Here is a 24,537-nt window from a genome sequence, read left to right as displayed (position 1 = left end):
TTTCACAGTCCTGCGACCCATATGGAAATGTTCGACCATCTCCATTACCACAAAATTTAGGATATTTAACTCTAATGTCAAGGCAGTTCTGCTGTATGGAGCAGAGACATGGAGAGTCTCCAAGGCAAGCACAGCAAAGATACAGACCTTCATGAATAGATGCCTTAGACAGATACTGAAACTGAGATGGCAGGACAAAGTGCCGAACTTGGAACTATGGAGGAAAGCTAGGCAGGAGCCTATAGGTGTGCAAATAAGAAGGAGGAAGTGGCGCTGGGTGGGTCAAACACTGCGAAAGGCTCACACAAATGTTACATGCCAAGCGCTTGAGTGGAACCCCCAGGGAAAGCGGAAGAGAGGGCGCCAAAGACAGACCTGGAGGCGGAGTCTTCTTGAAGAACTGAAGCCAATAGGGATGTCTTGGGAGATGTCAAAATTAATAGCCGAGGATAGGAAGAAATGGAAGGAAATGGTGGAGGCCCTATGCTCCATAAGGAGCAAAGAGGACGAAGTCAAAGTCAAGTAAGTCAATTATTAAATCGTTTCCGGAGTCAATTATTAAATCGTTTCCGGACTGTGGCAGACACACACACAAACTCGTATATATATATATATATATATATATATATATATATATATATATATATATATATATATATATATATATATATATATATATATATATATATATATTTATATTAATATTTAAATTTATATATATAGCTAAATAATTAATATACCATCCAGACCTGAGCCAGAGGCGTATCCAGGTTTTCGTTGTAGGGGGAGCGAAAAGAGCAAAAAAAGGCGCCGAATTTTTAACACGTTCTATATACGTGTATTATATATATATATATATATATATATATATATATATATATATATATATATATATATATATATATATATATATATATATATAACTAGCTGTATGTCATTACTTCGCTATGATGTAAAATAAATTGAAAGTAGCACTCTGAAGAAATAAGAAAACACACACAATGTAGGCCGACAAAACAAAAATTGTATCAATCTAAACAAAAAATAATATATAAATATATTCACACACTACAACCAAAAACAATGAACGTACCATAATCTGTTTTGTAATTCTTGTAAAAAAAATTTCTTACATAATAATTCCTGGGAAATTATTAAGACAAGTGAAATAGGGGAAATTATCACTCTCTTACTATAAATATGTATATATCTACACATTTAATTATAAATGTCACAACAAATTAAATAATTACTTTAGTATATAATGAAATTGCTTAACACTATTCGTGTTTACAAAATATTTTTGTCTATAATCAAAATTTAATATATCGTCATCATAAATGCTAAAGTATTACAGCATAATAACAGTTTTTAAATTCAGAATTGGTATAAAACCACGCTTTTCGTAAAATCGTAAGTTTGAAAGCGGACTTTAAACCCCAAACAAGAAGAAGAAGATAATAGAAAAACATTCGGAATAACATCCTGCATTTAACTAGAAATTGGTCTTTTAGTTCAGATCATATATTTACTTTCTCGTATATACGAAGTAATCGTGCAAAAAAAATAGAGATTTTTACAAATCTCGACGTTTTACACCTCACTGATACGGAAAAACATAATTTTGCAATCTTGTCCGTATGTCTGTGTGTCTGTGTGTCTGTCTGTCTGTGTGTGTGTCCGTGTGTAAACACGATTACTTGAGTACCGTTACAGCTAGGTTGATGAAATTTCATATATAAGTATTTTATCAAAATCGTAGATCCGTATCAACTTTTGAGCGATTTCCGATAACCGGAAGTGGTACTTTTCCTACTTTGAATTTTTCAAAAGCCTATAACTTGAGTACTATTTCAGATAGATAAATGAAATTTCACACGTAAGTAAAAGATCTATTTCTCTACCTTCTGTTAAATTTTGAGTAATTTCCGTTGACCGGAAGTAGTGATTTACGCTACTTCCGATTTCTCAAAAAACTATTGTAAATTTTAAAAGTACTAATAATATTGCGCACTATTATGCGCTTTTTTATTTGGCGTTCACTTGGTGTGCAATTAATTTGTCTACGAGATTTTATTCTATTTTTAAAACTTTAAGTATTTAAAATTGATTAAAAATCATGTCTAAAGCCCGAGTTCCCATCCCCTGTTATTTTAAATATGAATATTCGAGAAAGTTTAGGGGAGATCACTCCCGGTTTATTTTAATTAACTACTGCTTCTTTGTGTACTTTAAAGATCATTTTTTAACATAGTGATAGGTATGAGTTAGATCACTGTATTGATCACACACCTTTTTACTGGTTATTGCAAAAACAATATTCACAGAGTTTTACGTTTAAAAGCTAAATTTCTGGCGGCATGGTACGTTGGTACATCATTACGCGTTTTTCTACATGTACTTAACAGATCAGTTCAGGGTGGGTTTAGGGGGGGGGGTTCAACTTCATTCATCACTGTCCGTTCACTTTAGGTCAATTATCCAACCCAGCGTATACCTAGGTGTGACATTAATGTCGCTCTACACCAACTCAGAGTGAACATAGCGTCAGTTTTTAGATAACTGTTCTAAACATACATATATATTACACAAATATATATTACACAAATATATATTACAGAAATAGATTTAAATAAGTAGCTGTGGTATTATGACAATATTTTTTTACAGAAGGGTCCATGGGAGAGGGTGGGGTTGTAATTGTTTCATATAATTTGTAATCATAATCACTATCGCCCAAACTGTAAGAATACTACTACTTCATCGTGATGACATTGTTGACCTTGTCAAAATTTCCCCACCACTACGTAGTTTGCTCATAAGTAAATTTAAATAGAGGTGCCACATCAGTTGTATTTGTTTCTGTATTGTAATTTTTTAAAAATTAATCACACGATTCAAACTGTATATATAAAGTAATTATGTGTGAAGTTTTATGTATAACATTTTCTAATTCAATTATTCGTAAGCAAATACATTATACAGTTGCCTTAAACTCAACACCCCTCTTGCCAAGTGGTACTACCGTAGAGGTTTTTTAAACATTGCAATGCATCGTAATGGTTATTTTTAGAATGGCAAGCTGATGTAGCTGTTAATACGTGTTGTAAACGTAGACACTACTAGACTAGTACAATAATGCTTAATTGCTGCATGAAAAGAAATCTTGTGATTTACATCGATGTGCCGACCAAAAATATTTTTTTAACAAATATCATTGTTTAAAACTTTGAGTTTAAAAAGTTTCCAAAAAGGCGCCACTTTGCTGAAAATGGCCAGAGGGGGAGCGGCTGCTCCCCCTGCTCCCCCCTGCGTACGCTACTGTTAGTTAGATAAGCCTAGAAGGGTAGATTTTAGGTATCCCCCCTCCCCTTGCAGGGCTTACATTAGGATATTTTGTGATGTTTTTTGGTGACAACTTGTGTTTTTTTTATATCTTTTGGTGGGAGATTTTGTGACGTCTTTTAGTGACAGGTTTGAGACAAGGCTATGTAACTGGTGGCCGTATATTTTTTTATTACTCTATAAAGTATTAGCCAAAATGGCTCATACTTTATAATGACCTGAATCATGACAATTTTATCTGATAATGATCACTCATGGCATGGTTTGCCTGTTGATTAAAGAAACGCTAAGGTGACCATTTCGTCCACAACTATCAAATATTGACTTCAATGAGTTAGCATGTTGTTGTTCTACCATAGGCTGGGGAAAAACTGTGGATTAAAACCTAATCAAGAGAAGATTTTCGTGTTTAGTTTAAACATTATTATAATATTTTAACAGTGAAAGTAAGTTCTGTTAAAATTTAATCATTTATATAACAAGTTTTAGTCTTAAGTTTTCTCCATTGGTTGAGATATTTGTATGCTCCAAACGCGAGGTAAGTAATAATACTCTGCCCATAAATATAATGAATGGATGATTAGAACATATTATTTAAAGAGATTATAGAATCCTGCTATTTTATTTATGCGTTAGGTATTTGAAGTTATGCTATACAATTTTACTGCCACTTTCAGTCAGCTTTGCATGTTTAAATGAGTTATTTTGTGATTTCAAAAGTTGCATTTTATTTATATCAAAACTATATTTTATATTGGTGCGCGGACCTTTGACCACAGGTGCTTTGACCATAGGGGGTTTGACCATAGGGGGTTTGACCACAGCGAAGCTTTGACCATAGGGGCTTTGACCATATGGGGTTTGACCACAGCGGGCCTTTGACCATAGCGGTGCTTTGAACATAGGGGGCTTGATCATAGGGGGTTTGACCATAGGGGGTTTGACCACAGGTGTTTTCTCAGCAGAGGGTCTTTGATCACATGTGGTCTATCAACTGGTGTTTGATCACAAGCGCTGTGTCCGGCTTTGATCATAGGTGTTTTGTCCACATAGGGTCTTTGATCTCAGGTGTTTTGTCCACATAGGGTCTTTGATCTCAGGTGGTTTGTCCAATGCTGTCCATATATGGTAAGGATTTATTTTAAAAGTTGCTAAATTATATTTTAAATTTCGACATGATGTAATATGTTAAATCATCATGTATAAATACAAGTCATCTAAACTACTCTATGTCAATTTGTTAACGGCATCAACCCTGCTGCGTTATACTGTCTCTTGCCAAATAAAACACTACCCAGCTGAGAAGCGATAAAAGATGCTGCACGAAAAAGTACAACGTGCTGTCCAGATATATGGTCAAACAGATGTACTGACATATTTGCGTGCTATAGCACATCTGTCATTTAGTTAACCATTTTATGTATTACATCTTTGACTATATTGTTGGCAAGTTTTGTATCATTTTTTATCCTTTATATATGCTATGTATTTTTTTAAAGTACATCTACATTATTTATTTGTGAAACTTGTTATATAACGCAATATTTGTGATTCATTTATATTTAAAATAAATCTATGAGGCCTAGCACCAGCCTTTATGTGGAGACTAAAATATAGTTCTTGGCTTTTTTTAAATACATGTTAATTTCTATTAACGTACTCTCAGGAAACATGTATAAAATCGTGTTAATTGTATCACACCTATGATCAAAGCCGGACACAGCGCTTGTGATCAAACACCAGTTGATAGACCACATGTGATCAAAGACCCTCTGCTGAGAAAACACCTGTGGTCAAACCCCCTATGGTCAAACCCCCTATGATCAAACCCCCTATGTTCAAAGCCCCTATGGTCAAAGCTCCGCTGTGGTCAAACCCCCTATGGTCAAACCCCCTATGGTCAAAGCACCTGTGGTCAAAGGTCCTAGGACCTTTATATTCTACTCTTTCAAACTCATAAAACAGATTCCATTTATTTATTTTTCAATCAAAATAACTATTCACAGCAAGAACGATTTTTAAAAAAAAAACCGTTTTATAAAGCATAGACTTTATCAATACGCCAAATCAGATGTTCATCGTTTTAGTTTTGTTGTCTTAGACAGTAATGGAAATATATTCTCAACACTACGACCTGGGGAATATAGTTTAAGATTCTATTTAACAAATAATATAACGAAAACATTAATCAACTGTAAAGTTAAAGAAACAGGTAAAAGTGATCAAGTTTAGAAGTTAATATGATACTTTTTTTAAAATCACAAATTACAACCAAAAAAAATTCTATAAGTTATTCTTCCAAAAACACTCACGAGCCTTCCTGGCATCAAAGCCACATTCTGAGCCGTAGAAGACAGACCGATACGACTGATCAAACGAGCGGCTCGTGGAACTTCCATAAGCATTTCCACAGATTTCAGTACTTTTTGTGAGCACACATAGGTATAGCTGATCTAACAACCTAAGGAGGAAATATTAACAAAACAATTACAAGTCATAAACGCTAAGCGACTTATTACACTTTTACACTATATATATATATATATATATATATATATATATATATATATATATATATATATATATATATATATATATATATATATATATATACTACACAATGATTTAGTAAAATTAAAATAATTTTTATACAATTACGATATTTTAACTTGTTCGTGCAAGTTTAGCTTATTTTTTTCGTTAAATAAACCTACATAAAAAATCAAATTAACACAGTTAAGAATAACACACGGGCAAACGTTGACGGCTGAAGCATCGTGACCAGAAAACGTGTCAGAGGTTAAGGCAAGCTGTTTTTTATTTTCTGAAAAAGTATGCACACAGTCTACGACAGCGTCGGAATGTTCATCAATCTTCCTACTGTACTTGGCGCACTCAGAGTCCTCCTCGGCAGACGTTTCTGAATTTTGAACAACCAATAAATAATTGTATCATATTTTGGTATTTGACTAGGCTGAAGACTATGAAGCCAAGAAACTACACTTAAAAAATAGAATAAAATCTAGTAGAAAATGAATTGCGCATCTAATGAACAGCAAATAGTCTGTGTATAATAATACGGAACATTAGTACTTTATAAAGAGATATAGTGGGATCAAGCTAAAAATAAATGCGTTGAGAAATCGGAAAGAGGATAAAGTACTTATTCCGGTCATAAGGAATTACTCAAGATTTATTTGTAAACAAAGAATTAGATCTACATATGTAATATTTCCTCTATCTAATAGAAACAACACCTAATTGATAGGCTATTGAAAAACTTAAAGTGGAATTAGTTCCATTTCCGTTTATCGGAAATCGCTCACAAGTTGATACAGAACTATAAATTTGATATATTAATTATTTATGAAATTACGTCAACCTAGCTGCATTTCACGGTACTCAAATTATCTTGTTCAGAGACAGACAGACTCATGCACACACATTCACACACACACACACACACACAGACAAGATTGAAAAAAAAATTTACGACTCAGAAATGTATAAAACGTCTAGATTTTTGAAAATTTCAATCATGATTTAGGCACGATTACAATACGTCCTCTGTACTTAATATACACGAAATTAAAAAGGGATGAAGATTATAAAGAAAATCGCACTTGAAGAAAGAGAGTTCAACAAGCTTTCTATTTGTTTGTGGATTTTTAAAGATAAAAAAATGACACTTAAAAATCTCATTTAGATCTATATCCTGTCGACAGAATTTTTTTTTTCACTACCTTCATCCGGACATATGGAAATATCCCTGTTGATCTGAGCGGTAATGTTACTTTTAAGATCTTGGTCGTCGCATCGGGCCTCAACATGGTCGTAGCAGGAGACGGCAGCACTGGCTTTCCTGGAAAGTTGTATATCAATTTGTATTAATATATTTTTGTTCATACTAACTGCTATTTATTTCAAAATACTCAAACGTTTGGCATATTTGTACATGATGATGATCTATACTTAAAAATAATTAAATTTAGCTCAACATTGGCATAGCCCTAACGTAATGAATATTGCAAACTAACCTACTACTTTTAAGTAAATATTTATAAAAAGGCACATTATTTCTAACAAAGATCTGGGGAATAATATGGTCGCAGATAGAGCACATTATAACATCCTGAAGGTTTGTATTCTGGATTGGAGGGAGATTGGATACCTAACATGAGTCAAATAGCTACAGACGTCTTTAGACCTAGACAGCCGATACTTCAAAGTGCATTCATGGGCCGATATGACATAAACACGAATTATGTACCATACTAAACAGAGAATGAGAGAGAGAGACAGGATAGGACAGAGAGGCAGAGAGAGATAGAGAGAAATAGAGATAGCTAATAACGAATAAACCAGGTTTCAGCAACGAAAAAAATAATTGGTGAGCACTGACGTTGTAAACGGTATTTTAAAAAATACATGTTACTTACTGACAATGGCTGAGTTTCTCTGAGTTATCTAGTCCATTACTTACGAGGCATGCTAAGACACTCTCACAGCCGAAACTTCCTTTCAGCTGTCTGCAACCTAGGACGCAACCGTGGGGGGGGGGGGGGGAGTGGAAATAACAATCATTGAGCCAGAACACAATAAGGGGGGGAAATATAACATTAATATATATAGCGAAAATAAAAAAAAGTATTGAAAACATTTCAATGCTACGGCTTTCGTTTTTTCTATAAATAACTTTATTATGAAGCTATATACGAATTTAGTTACTGTTTTAAGAAACTGTAAATAAAGCAGTAACATAAAAAAATATACAATCATATGTTGCATTACATAGGCTTAATCATTACCACTCAAAAAAAATTTGACATGTTTTTTTTAAACTAATTTTTGTTTGTTTCTTTACCTCAATCTGGGCGGTATTGTCAAATTAATAAAAATTCGTTTTGTTAGAGAAGACATAGTTTCTAAAATTGTAATCTTTATCTTCCGAAATAATTAACGAATTTTACGAAAGACTTTTAATTATAGCATAATGTATATCCTAGCGTAACTGAAATAAAAAGTCATAAATCTGAATGTCATTACAACAAGAAAATATTTTAAACCAAAAGTTTTCTCATGCTACTGACCTGCAGCGATGGAACAAAGAGATAAAACCAAGACGAGTTTGAACATTTTGGAACTGTGAAACAACGAAATCTGGCTATGTGGTAAAACACTTCTGGTACAGTTTCGTCGTGATGTACCAGATGATATAGGACGACAGCAGGTTAACCCTTTCATGTCCATCAGTATTGTACAGCACGCGTTAACCCTTTAGGGACTATAACAACAGTAACCACATTTTAATGATTTAAAATGCTTTTTTTTCTTTTTTCTTATGCTCAGGTGTGGATGGCAAATTAATTATTTAGCTATATATATATATATATATATATATATATATATATATATATATATATATATATATATATATATATATATATATATATATATATATATATACGAGTTTGTGTGTGTGTCTGCCACAGTCCGGAAACGATTTAATAATTACGGTGTATGATTTTCTTTCCCTAAAAGTTTACTCGACGCCAATTAAATCACACTTTAGATACGTCATCTTTTTAAATAAAGCGGGAGGGAGCTCCCCTAAACTTTCTCCAATGTTCTAATATAACACTAAGTTGGAAGGCAACTGCAGTGCAATCGGGACATGGACATGTTTTTAAAATCAATTTTTTTTCCATTTTTAAATAGAATAGAATCGCGAAAAAAATTAATTGCGCACCAAATAAACAGCAAACAGTGTGTGTAAATAAGTGCAGAACATTAGGACTTAATCAAGAAAACCTTGATTAATTTTCAAAGAGTTAATACAAAATCAAATTTTTTTTTTTTTTAAATTGTCACAATACATTGCCGACGAGTTTAGACCTATGAGAAAAGAAGTTTGAATTAAATAGGTCCGGTAGAAGAGTTCGAAGTTTTGCTCGCAAGTTTCCAATCGTAACCTACATAATATAAAGCAAACAAGTTAAAAATAACATTTAATTTAAGCGTTTATTTATTTTTTGAGAAATCAGAAATAGCGTATAATACTACTTCCGTTCACCGAGAATGAAAAACAATTTTTTTTAAAAAATCTCCACTTTCGCTGAGCGGAAATTGTTGAATAGTTGATATAGAACAGCAAATTTGATATACTACTTTGAAACATCCAGGCGAGTAGAAATCAAACTAGCTGGTTGGAAAACAATTGATAAAGGTATTATCCAAAATCTTGGGAACCCCTGACACGCTGACTTTAGGTGATGAAGTCTCTCCAGTAATCTCTCACAGACAGCTGTAGCTGAAAACGTTTTCAGGTAACCACTTCATTAAAACTATAGATCAGTGGTTCTTAACCTGGTTAGATCGAACTCCAGGGGTTTGGTGAATCAGTTTTAGGATTTTGATGGGGGTCAAAACACAAAATTAACTCATATGATTCACGATCAGATTTCGATAGTGCAAACGATAGAACTATTAATAGAGTTCGATGAGTTAGCATATGAAAGTGATGGAGTTTGGTACTTTCAGAAGGGTTAAGAACCTCTGCTATAAATCTCTAAAATTACTACCTATACGGTGCAACCAAGTTAATTTTATTTTTCAACACCGTGATTTTTTACTTTATCCCTAGCTCTAATAACCTAAATCTGTATTTATCAGCAGACATCCATATATTCTCTCACATAATTCTAACTTGTCGTACAGTCTTAGCGTGTTTGCATGCCAAATGTTCTAGTATCTTCTTTTAAATATCTTATTTTGTGTTGTAGGATTACATTAACAAACAAATAGTGGGGGATTGATAAAGGCAAATTGTCTAACAGTAAATAAAAATGGATCGATATCATGTCATATGTGGTAAAGTTGGCACTGGCTTGGTCTTGGGATTAGGGATAAGATTAAAATATGGTTAGGTATGGGTTAGGGTTCAAAGTTAACGTTAAGGTTCAGGTTTAGGTTTATGTTTAAATTTAGGTGGACGAGAGTTCAGGTTTGGGTTCAATTTCTGGTTTAGGTTAATGTTTGGTTACCAATTCAGGTTAAGCTTTCTTTTAGGGTTCAGGTTCTTGCCGAGGTACGATTTCAAATACGGGTTCTCGTTCAGGTTTATGTTGATGTTGGTGTTGAGGTTGAGGTTGAGGTTTACGTTAAGGTTGAAGTGTAGTGTAAAGTCAAGTTTCGATTAATGCCAATTCCAATGCATAGGTTTAGGTTTAGTTTTAGGTTTAGGTTTGAGTTTTAGCTGTACGTTTTGTTCGAGGCTGAAGTTGAGGTTGAGTATTTGTTTTAATTGTGTATTATTAAATCACTTCTTTTCATATGAATGTATCTAATATCAGCAATATTTGAACAAAGTAAGCCAAATTTATGTTGCACACTATCAGCATGTTCATAATGATCTACATAGGTCTATTCATGAACTTTGTTTTTCTTTGTTAAATTAAATATTTCAAGATACATGGCTAAAGGCTAGAAATGCCAGAAAGTTGTTCTTTAGGCAGAGGCGTAGCGAGGGGGGGGGGGGTGGAGGCGAGATGGGGAGATATGTCCCCGGGGCGCCGACCTTAGGGGACATAGAAATGGGTTGGAAAAATAAATTGAAAGCTTGAAGGGGGGGGGGGTGCAAATCGAAAGTTTAAGGGTGGGGGGTTGCAAATCGAGAGTCTGGGGGGGGGGGGGGTTGCAAATCGAAAGTCTGGGGGGGGGGGGTTGCAAATCGAAAGTTTAAGGGTGGGGGATTGCAAATCGAAAGTCTGGGGGGGGGGGTTGCAAATCGAGAGTCTGGGGGGGGGGGTTGCAAATCGAAAGTTTGAGGGGGGGGGGGGGTTGCAAATCAAAAGTTTGTCCCCGGGCGCCGGGAAGGGTCGCTACGCCTCTGTCTTTAGGCTCCAATAAAAAAGTAAAGTAAATATTAGGGCATTTATAAGTCTAAAATGTACACTAGTACGTGCATAACTTATATATAACGAGATCTGATTTTGGTGTGTTTGTGATGTTTTGTGATGTCTTTTAGTGACGTGTTGGGATGTTTTGTGATGTCTTTTAGTGACGTGTTGTGATTTTTTAAATATCTTTTGGTGACAATTTGGGTTGTTTTTTTTATGTCTTTTGATGGGATGTTTTGTGATATCTTTTGGTGACAACTTGTGTTTTTTAAAAATATCTTTTGGTCACGTGTTGGGAGATTTTGTGACGTCTTTTGGTGACAGGTTTGAGACAAGCTATGTGACTGGTGGCCGTATATTTTTTTATTACTCTATAAAGAGTTAGCCAAACTGGCTCATTGTCAATTTTATCTGATAATGATCACTCATGGAATGGCTTGCCTGTTGATTAAAGAAACGCTAAGGTGACCATTTCGCTCCCAACTTTCAAACAATTACTTCAATGAATCGGCATGTTGTTATTCTGCCATAGGCTGGGGAAAAACTGTGGATTTAAACCTAATCAAGAGAAGATTTTCTTTTTTAGTTTAAACATTATTATAATATTTTAATTGTTGTGAAAGTAAGTTCTGTTAAAATTTAATGATTTATTTTAGAAGTTTTAGTCTTAAGTTCTCTCCCTTGGTTGAGATGTTTGTATGCTCCAAAACGCGAGGTAAGTAACAATGCTTTGCCGATAAATACAAGGAATGGATGATTAGAACTGTACTGCTACTTTAAAATATAATCCGATTTTTAAATTTGTTCAGTCAGCTTGTCCTGTTTAAGGGAGTTGTTTTGTGATTTTAAAAGTTGTATTTTATTTATATCAAAATTATATTATATGTTCTACCCTTTCAAACTCATAAAACAGATTCCATTGATTTATTTTTCAATCAAAATGACTTTTAGTAAATGAACGATTTTTTTTAAAAAAAACCGTTCTATAAAGCATAGACTTTATCAATACGCCAAAACAGATGTTCACCGTTTTAGTTTGGCTTTCTTAGGCAGTAATGGAAATATATTCTCAACACTACGACCTGGGGAATATAGTTTAAGATTCTATTTAACAAATAATATAACGAAAACATTAATCAACTGTAAGGTTAAAGAAACAGGTAAAAGTGATCAAGTTTAGAAGTTAATATGATACTTTTTTTAAAAAAACACAAATTACAACCAAGAAATTTCTATAAATTATTCTTCCAAAAACACTCACGAGCCTTCCTGGCATGAGAGTGACATTCTAAGCCGTGGAAGAATTGCCCATTCGATAATTCAAACAAGCGGCTCTGGAAACTTCCATAAGCACTGCCACAGATTTCAGTACCTGTAGTGAGCACGCATTGGTACAGCTGATCTACCAACCTAAGGAGGAAATGTTAACAAAACAATTACAAGTCATGAAAGTTAAACGACATTTTACACTATATATATATATATATATATATATATATATATATATATATATATATATATATAAATATATATATAAATATATATATATATATATATATATATATATATATATATATATATATATATATATATATATATATATAAATATATATATATATATATATATATATATATATATATATATATATATCCTACACAATGATTTAGTAAAATAAAAATAATTTTTTATAATCACCATAATATTTTAAATTGTCGTGCAAATTTAGCTTTTTTTTTCGTTAAATAAATATACATCATATAAAATCAAATTAACACAGTTAAGAATAACACACGGGCAAACGCTGACGGCTGAAGCATCGTGACCAGAAATCGTGTCAGAGGTTAAGGCAAGCTGTCTTTCATTTTCTAAATAGGTCTCCACACAGCCTGCGGCAGCTTCGGTAGCTTCACCCATCTTCTCCATGTTCTTGGCGCACTCAGAGTCGTCGGCTGAAGTTTCTGAATTTTGAACAACCAATAAATAATTTTCTCATATTTTGGAATTTGACTAGGCTGAAGACTATGAAGCTAAGAAACTACACTTAAGAAAAAATAGAATAAAATCTAGTAGAAAAAGAAGTGCGCACCTAATGAACAGCAAATAATCTGTGTATTTGTATTAATATATTTTTGATCATTTTAACTGCTACTTATTTCAAAATACTCAAACGTTTGGCATATGTGTACATGATGATGATCTATACTTAAAAACTAATTAAATTTAGCTCAACATTGGCATAGCCCTAACGTATTGAATATTACAAACTAATTTACTACTTTCAATTTAAAATATAAACTTGGATTTATGTATAGTCTTTTTGACCGACGCAAGTTAAAATTTATAACAAGGCACATTATTTATAACAAAGATCTGGGGAATAATATGGTCGCAGATAGAGCACACTATAACATCCTGAAGGTTTGTGTTCTGGATTGGAGGGAGATTGGATATATATATATATATATATATATATATATATATATATATATATATATATATATATATATATATATATATATATATGTATGTATATATATATATATATCCTACGCAATGATTTAGTAAAATAAAAATATATATATAAAATATATATATATATATATATATATATATATATATATATATATATATATATATATATATATATATATATATATATATATATATATATATAAATATATATATATATATATATATATATATATATATATATATATATATATATATATATATGTATGTATATATATATATATATCCTACGCAATGATTTAGTAAAATAAAAATAATTTTTTATAATCACCATAATATTTTAAATTATCGTGCAAATTTAGCTTTTTTCGTTAAATAAACCTACATCATATAAAATCAAATTAACACAGTTAAGAATAACACACTGGCAAACGTTGACGGCTGAAGCATCGTGACCAGAATTCGTGTCAGAGGTTAAGGCAAGCTGTCTTTCATTTTCTAAATAGGTCTCCACACAGCCTACTGCAGCTTCGGCAGCTTCATTAAACTTCTGCATGTTCGTGGCGCACTCAGAGTCCTCCTCTTCTGAATTTTGAACAACCAATAAATAATTTTCTCTTATTTTGGAATTTGACTAGGCTGAAGACTATGAAGCCAAGTAACTACACTTAAAAAATAGAATAGAATCTAGTAGAAAAAGAAGTGCGCACCTAATGAACAGCAAATAATCTGTGTACAATAGTAAGGAAAAGTACTTTATAAAGAGAGATAGAGGAATCAAGCTAAAAATAAATGCATTGAGAAATCGGAAAGAGAGTTATGTACTAATTTTGGTCACAGGGAATTACTCAAGATTTATTTGCAAACAAAGAATTAGATCTACATGTGAAAAATTTCTATCTAATAGAAACAACACTTAATTTATAGGCTATTGAAAAACTTAAAGTGGAATCAGTTCCATTTCTTGTTATAGGAAATCGCTCACAAGTTGATACAGAACTATAAATTTGATATATTACTTATTTATGAAATTTCGTCAACCTAGCTGCATTTCACGGTACTCAATTTATCGTATTCAGAGACAGACAGACAGACACATGCACACACATTCACACACACACACACACACACACAGGATTGCAAAATTAAGTTTTTCCGACTCAGAGTGGTCTAAAACGTCTAGATTTGTGAAAATTTCAATTATGATTTTTTGCACGATTACAATACGTCCTCTGTACTTCGTATACGAGAAAAAAAGGGGATGAAGAATATAAAGTAACTCGCACTTGGAGAAATTGAGTTCAATCAAGCTTTAGATTTGTTTGTGGATTTTTCAAGATAAAAAAATGACAATTAAAAATCTCATTTAGATGTAAGATCTATATCCTGTCGACAGAAAATTTAATTTTTTTCACCCCTGTGATCCGAACATACAAAATCATCCAAGTTGATCTGAGAGCTAATGTTTACGATACGTCCTCTGTACTTCGTATACGAGAAAAAAAAGGGGATGAAGAATATGAAGAATCTCGCACTTGAAGAAATAGAGTTCAGCAAGCTTTAGATTTGTGGATTTTTCAAGAGAAAAAAAATGAAAATTTAAAAAATCTCATTTAGATCTATATCCTGTCGACAGAAAAAAAAAATTTTCACCGCCTCCATCCGAACATATGATATAATCCAAGTTGATCTGAGTGCTAATGTTATATTTAAGATCTTGGTCGTCGCATTGGTCCTCAACATGGTGGTAACAGGAGGCGGCAGCTTTTGCTTTCCTGGAAAGTTGTTTATGAATTTGTATTAATATATTTTTGATAATTTTAACTGCTACCTATTTCAAAATACTCAAACGTTTGGCATATTTGTACATGATGATGATCTATACTTAAAAAATAATTAAATTTAGCTCAACATAGGCATAGCCCTAACGTAATAAATATTGCAAACTAACATACTACTTTTAATTTAAAATATAAATTTGGATTTGTTTATGGCCTTGTTGACCAACGCAAGTAAATATTTATAACAAGGCACATTATTTATAACAAAGATCTGGGGAATAATATGGTCGCAGATTGGAGGGAGATCGGATAACTAACATGAGTCCAATAGCCAATAGGCTAGAATCTTGGAGAGTACAGACTCTGTAGACCTACACAGCCGAGACTTCAAAGTGCTTTCATGGGCCGATATGACAGTAACACGAATTATGTGCCATACTAAACTAATTTCTTTGTTCTAAATATTTAAATTTGTATTTTATCTGCACGATATATATATATATATATATATATATATATATATATATATATATATATATATATATATATATATATATATACAAGAAAGAGAGAGAGAGTGGGAGAGAGAGACAGACAGGACCGAGAGGGAGAGACAGGACAGAGAGGAAGAGAGAGAGAAAAATAGAGAGAGCTAATAACGAATAAATCAGGTTTCAGCAACGAATATAAAATAAAACCGGAGACCACTGACGGTGTAAACAATACATGTCACTTACTGACAATACTGTTCGAAGCTGGGTTTCTCTAGGTTGTCTGGTCCACTACTTACGAGACATGCTAAAGCACTATCACAGCCGAAACTTCGTTTCAGATGTCTGCAATCTAGAACGCAACGGAGGGGGTGGGGGTGGGAATATCAATCATTGAGCCAGAACACAACAGGGGGGAATATAAAATTAATTTATAATGCCGGAAATAAAAGAATAACACTGTGCTGAAATTTAATAACTTCCTAAATGTATTTTAACCCGTGGCAATAAGTATTGAAAACATTTCAAACAAAAATTCTAATTCAATGCGACGGCTTTCTTTTTTTTCTATAAATAACTTTTTTAGCTAAATACGAATTTAGTTAATCTTTTAAGAAACTATATATAAAACAGTAACTTAAAAAAATACAATCATATGTTGCATTATATGGGCTGCATAATTACCACTCTAAAAAATTTGACAAGTTTGTTTTTTAAACTAATTTTTGTTTGTTTCTTTACCTAAGTCTGGGTGATATTTTCTACTTAATAAATAATCCTTTTTGTTAGAGAGAACATAATTTCTAAAATTGTAATCTTCCGAAATAATTAACGAATTTTACGAAAGCCTTTTAATAATAGCACAATGTATATCCTAGCGTAACTGAAATAGAAAGTAATAAATCTGAATGTCATTACAACAAGAAAATTTTTTAAACCAAAAGTTTTTCTAATGCTACTGACCTGCAGCGATGTAACAAAGAAATAAAACCAAGAAGAGTTTAAACATTTTGGAACTGTGAAACAACGAAATCTGGCTAGGTTGCAAAACGCGTCTGGTAAAGTGTCGTAGTGATGTACCAGATTATATAGGACGACAGCAGGTGTTAACCCTTTCATGACCATCAGTATTGTACAGCACGCGTTAACCCTTTAGGGACTATAACAACAGTAACCACATTTTAATGATTTAAAATGCATTTTTTTTTCTTTTTTCTTATGCTCAGGTCAGTAGCGTACGCAGGGGGGGGGGGGAGCAGGGGGAGCGGCCGCTCCCTCTCTGGCCATTTTCAGCAAAGTGGCGCCTTTTTGGAAACTTTTTAAACTCAAAGTTTTAAACAATGATATTTGTTAAAAAATATTTTTGGTCGGCACATGGATGTAAATCACAAGATTTCTTTTCATGCAGCAATTAAGCATTATTGTACTAGTCTAGTAGTGTCTACGTTTACAACACGTATTAACAGCTACATCAGCTTGCCATTCTAAAAATAACCATTACGATGCATTGCAATGTTTAAAAAACCTCTAAGGTAGTACCACTTGGCAAGAGGGGTTTTAAGTTTAAGGCAACTGTATAATGTATTTGCTTACGAATAATTGAATTAGAAAATGTTATATATAAAACTTCACACACAATTACTTTATATATACAGTTTGAATCGTGTGATTAATTTTTAAAAAATTACAATACAGAAACAAATACAACTGATGTGGCACCTCTATTTAAATTTACTTATGAGCAAACTACGTAGTGGTGGGGAAATTTTGACAAGGTCAACAACATCATCACGATGAAGCAGTAGTATTATGACCGTTTGGGCGATAGTGATTATGATTACAAATTATATGAAACAATTACAACCCCCCCCCCTCTCCCATGGACCCTTCTGTAAAATATTGTCATAATACCACTGCTACTTATTTAAATCTATTTCTGTAATATATATTTGTGTAATATATATTTGTGTAATATATATGTATGTTTAGAACAGTCATCTAAAAACTGACGCTATGTTCACTCTGAGTTGGTGTAGAGCGACATTAATGTCACACCTAGGTATACGCTGGGTTGGATAATTGACCTAAAGTGAACGGACAGTGATGAATGAAGTTGAACCCCCCCCCCCCCCTCAACCCACCCTGAACTGATCTGTTAAGTACATGTAGAAAAACGCTTAATGATGTACCAACGTACCATGCCGCCAGAAAATTAGCTTTTAAACGTAAAACTCTGTGAATATTGTTTTTGCAATAACCAGTAAAAAGGTGTGTGATCAATACAGTGATCTAACTCATACCTATCACTATGTTAAAAAATTATCTTTAAAGTACACAAAGAAGCAGTAGTTAATTAAAATAAACCGGGAGTGATCTCCCCTAAACTTTCTCGAATATTCATATATAAAATAACAGGGGATGGGAACTCGGGCTTTAGACATGATTTTTAATCCATTTTAAATACTTAAAGTTTTAAAAATAGAATAAAATCTCGTAGACAAATTAATTGCACACCAAGTGAACGCCAAATAAAAAAGCTCATAATAGTGCGCAATATTATTAGTACTTTTAAAATTTACAATAGTTTTTTGAGAAATCGGAAGTAGCGTAAATTACTACTTCTGGTCAACGGAAATTACTCAAAATTTAACAGAAGGCAGAGAATTAGATCTTTTACTTACATGTGAAATTTCATTTATCTATCTGAAATAGTACTCAAGTTATAGGCTTTTGAAAAATTCAAAGTAGAAAAAGTACCACTTCCGGTTATCGGAAATCGCTCAAAAGTTGATACGCTTAATGATTTTGATAAAATGCTTTTATATGAAATTTCATCAACCTAGCTGTAACGGTACTCATGTAATCGTGTTTACACACACACACACACACACACACAGACATACGGACAAGATTGCAAAATTATGTTTTTCCGTATCAGTGAGGTGTAAAACGTCGAGATTTGTAGAAATCTCGATTTTTATTTTTGCACGATTACAATACTTTCTCTATACTACGTATATACGAGAAAGTAAAAATGTATCACCTTTCAAAAAACTTTATTTTTTTACTTTTAGTTCTTTAGCATCCCTTACGTCCCTTGATAAATTAGCGAAAAACAATTACTTCCCTTTTAGTTAAAAACTATTACATCGGGAGGAAAAAAATTTACCTTTTATTACTTTGTTTTGGTGTTGGGAATTTTTTTTTACATAATTAGCGTTGATTGATCAAGTGAAATGTGGTAGGTATTTTAAATACTGCCTTTTATTTATTTTATACGCTGAACTTACTGTTTTCTTCTTATTTATTTTTAATCAAAGAAAGATAAAGTAACAAATGACATCTTTATTCGGGAACGTGAATTCCCGCAGGTTATTATTTGTGTCTTTTCTTTGCGCATAAGTTTTTGTCTGTCCTTTTTTTGCGCACAAAGGGGAAATCGTTTTAGTCGGTCAAACCAGAAAGCTGTTTTATAGACACCTGCACCAAACTACAAGAGGATATACCATTTTATATAACACTAGCCGTCTAGGATTGTGTTGTGTTTGTGTTGTGTTTTATTGTGTTTGTGTTGTGTTTGTGTTGAGTTTGTGTTGTGTTTGTGTTGTGTTTTGTTTTGTTCCTAAGCTGGTACATTTAAAAAAGATTTTCCGTGGCGGAGCACGGGTTTGCAGCTAGTATCAATATAAAAATGTTCATTCGACTAATATCTTCCAATATTCAATATACTGTAGGTATTTTGCAGTGATGTCATTTGTCTGAGTTAATTTGTCAAATATATAATGATATCTTATGCTTTGGGTAATTTTTGTAGTTTGTAAGTGGGTGTGAATACGTGTGCGTGCATGTGTGTGTGTGTGTGTCAGAGAGAGAGAGAGAGAGAGAGAGAGAGAGAGAGAGAGAGAGAGAGAGAGAGAGAGAGCAAGTGGAGTAAGTAACTTCAACTAAACCTCATTAAAATGTACGTTTATTCACCATACGCGCAAAGAAACCAGCTGACTCCCAAATGCAACTTTAATGGTTTCAAACTGTGACTGAGATATCACATGATGCCACGTGGTGATCACGTGATTCCACGTGGTGTCAGGGTTTCTCAAACAGTTCAACCAGTGTTTAAAGGTAGTTTCAGTTTATTCTTTGCCAACACACACGCTGCCAAAAATAACATTTAATTTTTCTGAACAATTTTACACTAAATATTATGTAAATATTTGGTTAAATATAGAACTAGGATGTTTAATTATGTCATAGTCGAACGGGCAGTTTACGTACCTTAATGTAAATATTTTATTGTAAAATGTTATATTATTCTTGTTAAATATTAATATAATCGTATATTATGAATAAGGATAGCCTGTAGCTTACGAAGCAGGTGTACTGGTCGGTTGTGACGCTGACCAGTAAAAATTCAGCTGTCCGTTCCAAACATCAAGGCGAGTAGAAAACAAAGTAGCTAGTTGGAATAAAATTGATAAATGTATTTTCTAAAATCTTGGGAACCCCTGACACGCTAGGTGATGAAGCCTCTCCAGTAATTTCTCACAGACAGCTGTAGCTGAAAAGGTTTTCAGGTAACCGCTTCATTAAAACTATAGATCAGTGGTTCTTAACCTGGGTTAGATCGAACTCCAGGGGTTTGGTGAACTAGTTTCATGGGTTCGACGGAGGTCAAAACGCACAACCGACTCGTATTCATCATGATCGGATTTCGTCAGTGGGAACGATAGAACTATTAATAAAATTCGATGAATTAGCATATGGAAGTGACGGAGTTCGGTGCTTTCAGAATGGTTAAGAACCTCTGCTATAAATCCCTAAAATTACAATTACACTGTGCCATCACGTTAACTTCATTTTTCAACATCTTGATTCTTTTACCTCATCCCTAGCTCTAATAACCCTATTCTGTGTTTTTTAGCCAAAATTCAAACATCTTCTTACCAAATCCTTATAGCACAGTCTTAACCTGTTTGCATAATATATTTTCTAATACCTTTAACATCTAATGCAGTGTTGTAGGATTACATTAACAAACAAATAGTGGGCAATCGGTAAAGGCAAATTGTCTATCAGCAAATAAAAATTTGTTGAACAGTTTGTCCTATTTACAAGTTTCTGTATATCACACCTTTCGTTCAATTAGGATTGGCTTGTCTTACCACATCTTCGAGATAGTTAATACTGGCTACCTCTAATCCTCTAATTTGTGTAGGTAGAGCTAGCTAAGGCTACTCCAATCTTTGATATAACGGGAAATGGATTGATCTCATATTATCTATGGTACAGTTGGCCCTGGCTTGGTCTTAGGATAAGGGCTAGGATTAAAATAGGGATAGGTATCTGGTAGGGTTTCAAGTTAACGTTAAGTTAAGGTTCAGTAATAGGTATAGGGTTAGGTTAAAGTTAAAGTTTAGGCTTTGGTTGACTAGAGTTCAGGTTCGGGTTCAATGTCGGTTTTAGGTTAAGAGTTTAGGTTTAGGTTAATGTTTGGTTACCAGTTTAGGTTAAGGTTCCTGTTAGAATTCAGGTGGATAGTGGCGTTGATGTTGGTGTTGATGTTAAAGTTAAGGTTGAAGTTGAAGTTTACGTTAAGGATAAAATTAAGTTACGCCAATGTCAAAGTCAATCTCAATATTAATGTCAATAACAATGTCAATAACAATGTCCAAGTCCAAGTCCATGTCCTTATCGACGTCAACGTCAATGTTGATGTTCATGTCTATGTCGATAACGATGCCGATAATGATAAATTTAGGTTTAGGTTTACGTTTAGGTTTTGGTTTTGGTTTTCGTTTCGGTTTTCGTTTAGATTTAGGTTTAGGTTAAGGTTTAGGTTTATGTTTATTTTTAGGTTTAATTTTAGGTTTATTTTTTTAGATTTATTTTTAGGTTCATTTTTCGGTTCATGGTTAGGTTTAGGTTTAGGCGGTGCCCATAAGAAATTTTATTGTTTTTCGCAGAAACCTTCTCTTGAGTATTTTCATCATTTTCATAATGTTTAATGTCACTCAAAAGAACGGTGTCCAACTAAATCTGGCTTATTTTTTAAAAAATTCTGTATATAGAGAAATATCGAATCACGCACTGCCGAGTATTCTAAACAACTTCACAAAATTTCTCGGCAATCACTTGAAAGGTGTCGTATAAGCATAAAGGACAAACAGATATATATATATATATATATATATATATATATATATATATATATATATATATATATATATATATATATATATATATATATATATATATATATATATATATATATATACTGTTGTTTATATTTATATTGTAATTTATATTGTAACTTTTTATATTTTTGTATTTTGTTTTATTTCTTTATTTCTTTTAGAAAAAAATATTAGTACAAAAAATCTGAACATATCATATCTATAGCAAACATAAATTAATTGGCCAAATAAACTCTGCATTATAAAAACAATGACTGTCTTACGTTGTATTTGTACAGATTCAGCAGTATGATAGATCTAGAACTATTTTGATCTTCGAAATCTCTGGCATAATACTAGAAAAAGCATGCAAAAAAGATAAAAAAACAAGGTCAGGAATTGAGGTGGTGTTGACTTTTAATGTACAAAATTAATCAGTACCAGTAGCGTAGCGAGGGGGGGGGGGGGGGGTTATATGTCCTTAGAAAAAAATGGGTTGGAAAAATAAATTGAAATCTCGAGGGGGGTGCAAATCGAAAGTTTGAGGGGGGGGGGGGATGCAAATGGAAATCTCGATTGGGGGGGGGTGCAAATCGAAAAGTTTGTCCCCGGGCGCCGGGAAGGGTCGCTACGCCTCTGATCAGTACCAATGAATTAAAATCCACCCACTCACAGAAAACTGCTAGCTACACTAAGAATGGGTTTAGATCAATCGTGTGCTGTCCGCACTAAGGATTGTATTAGACCAGGGGTCTCTAACCTTTTCAGTCCGAGGGCCGCGTTAACTATCAAATTTCACTTCGAGGGCCAGTTTCTTCCAGGCATGTCTTTGATTTTTCTGGACAAAGTTCCTCAGCCATCACCAACAAACGTTTTTTCCGTGGACAAAAAGATCTCCGCCGGTCGGATGAGAGGACATCGCGGGCCGCATCCGGCCTGCGGGCCGTAGTTTGGAGACCCCATGTATTAGACCATACTCTTGTTAGCTATACCCTTATGGGATAGATAGAAATCTGTACCCATCGCAATCTGTTTCAACAGTTTAATTAGTGTTATACAAAAGACCATGATAAATCACAGGCTATGTCTTTGCTAATGTAATCCTACAACACTAAATTAAGTGACAAAATGAAGGGATTATAAAAGTTAGCATGCAAAGACACCGTGGCTGTGTGATTAGCTTCTCGATGTGGATGTCTGATATAGGCTTATAATAACAGACTAAGATTATTATAGCTAGGGAATGTGTAGTAGAATCACGATGTTGAAAAATTGAGTTAACGTAGATGCTTAGTATAGCTTGTAATTTTAATAATCTATGGCTTTAATGATGTGGATGTTTAAAACTGTATAATCTATAGCAGTGTGTTTGTGTGTGTGTGTGTGTGGGGGGGGGGGGGGGTGAATGGTGAGTCAAACAGCCCAGATCCATCTACTTGTCAGAGATTCTCAAGATCTTTATCAATAACACTTGGAGCCTGAACATGAACCTAAATCTAATCTAAACCATAACTTAAACCAAATCTAAACCTAAACCTTAACTTAAACTTAAACTTAAACTTAAACTAAACCTAAACCTAAACCTAAACCTAAACCTAAACCTAAACCTAAACCTAAACCTAAACCTAAACCTAAACCTAAACCTAAACCTAAACCTAAACCTAAACCTAAACCTAAACCTAACCCTAAACCTAATCCTAAACCTAAACCTAAACCTAAACCTAAACCTAAACCTAAACCTAAACCTAAACCTAAACCTAAACCTAAACCTAAACCTAAACCTAAACCTAAACCTAAACCTAAACCTAAACCTAAACCTAAACCTAAACCTAAACCTAAACCTAAACCTAAACCTAAACCTAAACCTAAACCTAAACCTAAACCTAAACCTAAACCTAGACCTAAACCTAAACCTAAACCTAAACCTAAACCTAAACCTAAACCTAAACCTAAACCTATACCTAAACCTATACCTAAACCTAAACCTAAACCTAAACCTAAACCTAAACCTAAAACTATACATTGGCATTGTCATTGGCATTGATATTGACATTCACTTACCATAACTTTGACTTTACCTTAATCTTCAACCTTAACTTCAACCTCAACACCAACACCAACATCAACACCAACATCAACATCAACATCAACCTGAACAAGAACCAGTACTCGAACCCGAACCTCAGCAAGAACCTGAACCCTAACAGGAACCGTAACCTGAACTGGTAACCAAACATTAACCTAAACCTCGACTCTTAACCTAAACCCGAAACTGAACCCTAACCTGAACTCTAGTTAACCAAAGCCTAAACTTTAACTGAAATTTAACCCTATACCTTTAACTAAACCTTAACTTGAACCTCAACGTTAACTTAAAACCCT

At 33.3% G+C, this 24,537-nt stretch overlaps 3 protein-coding genes across 3 annotated transcripts in view; 1 reads left to right on the top strand and 2 right to left on the bottom strand.

The window, feature by feature from the left end:
- The window catches only part of LOC131950257 (uncharacterized), an 83,415-nt gene that overhangs the window by 45,032 nt on the left and 13,846 nt on the right, over positions 1-24,537 (top strand). The gene's annotated exons all lie outside the window — the stretch shown is intronic.
- LOC131950260 (uncharacterized) lies at positions 5,310-8,530 on the bottom strand. The gene is made up of 6 exons (XM_059312340.1): positions 8,436-8,530; positions 7,785-7,881; positions 7,089-7,207; positions 6,097-6,265; positions 5,658-5,806; positions 5,310-5,479 (listed from the first exon to the last, which is right to left on the bottom strand). The coding sequence occupies exons 1-6, from the start codon at positions 8,479-8,481 to the stop codon at positions 5,421-5,423; spliced, it is 639 nt and encodes a 212-aa protein (XP_059168323.1). The 5' UTR covers positions 8,482-8,530; the 3' UTR covers positions 5,310-5,420.
- LOC131950259 (uncharacterized) lies at positions 12,192-17,039 on the bottom strand. The gene is made up of 6 exons (XM_059312339.1): positions 16,949-17,039; positions 16,232-16,337; positions 15,367-15,488; positions 14,139-14,298; positions 12,505-12,653; positions 12,192-12,325 (listed from the first exon to the last, which is right to left on the bottom strand). Exons 1-6 carry the CDS (start codon positions 16,992-16,994, stop codon positions 12,267-12,269), a joined length of 642 nt encoding a protein of 213 aa, XP_059168322.1. The 5' UTR covers positions 16,995-17,039; the 3' UTR covers positions 12,192-12,266.

This window comes from Physella acuta, unplaced genomic scaffold (assembly GCF_028476545.2).
Source record: "Physella acuta isolate Inbredline_101_S28 unplaced genomic scaffold, ASM2847654v3 ptg000748l, whole genome shotgun sequence".
NCBI lineage: Eukaryota > Metazoa > Mollusca > Gastropoda > Physidae > Physella > Physella acuta.
The sequence above is the reverse complement of the archived record's forward strand: the minus strand, read 5'-3'. Positions and strand labels throughout refer to the sequence as shown.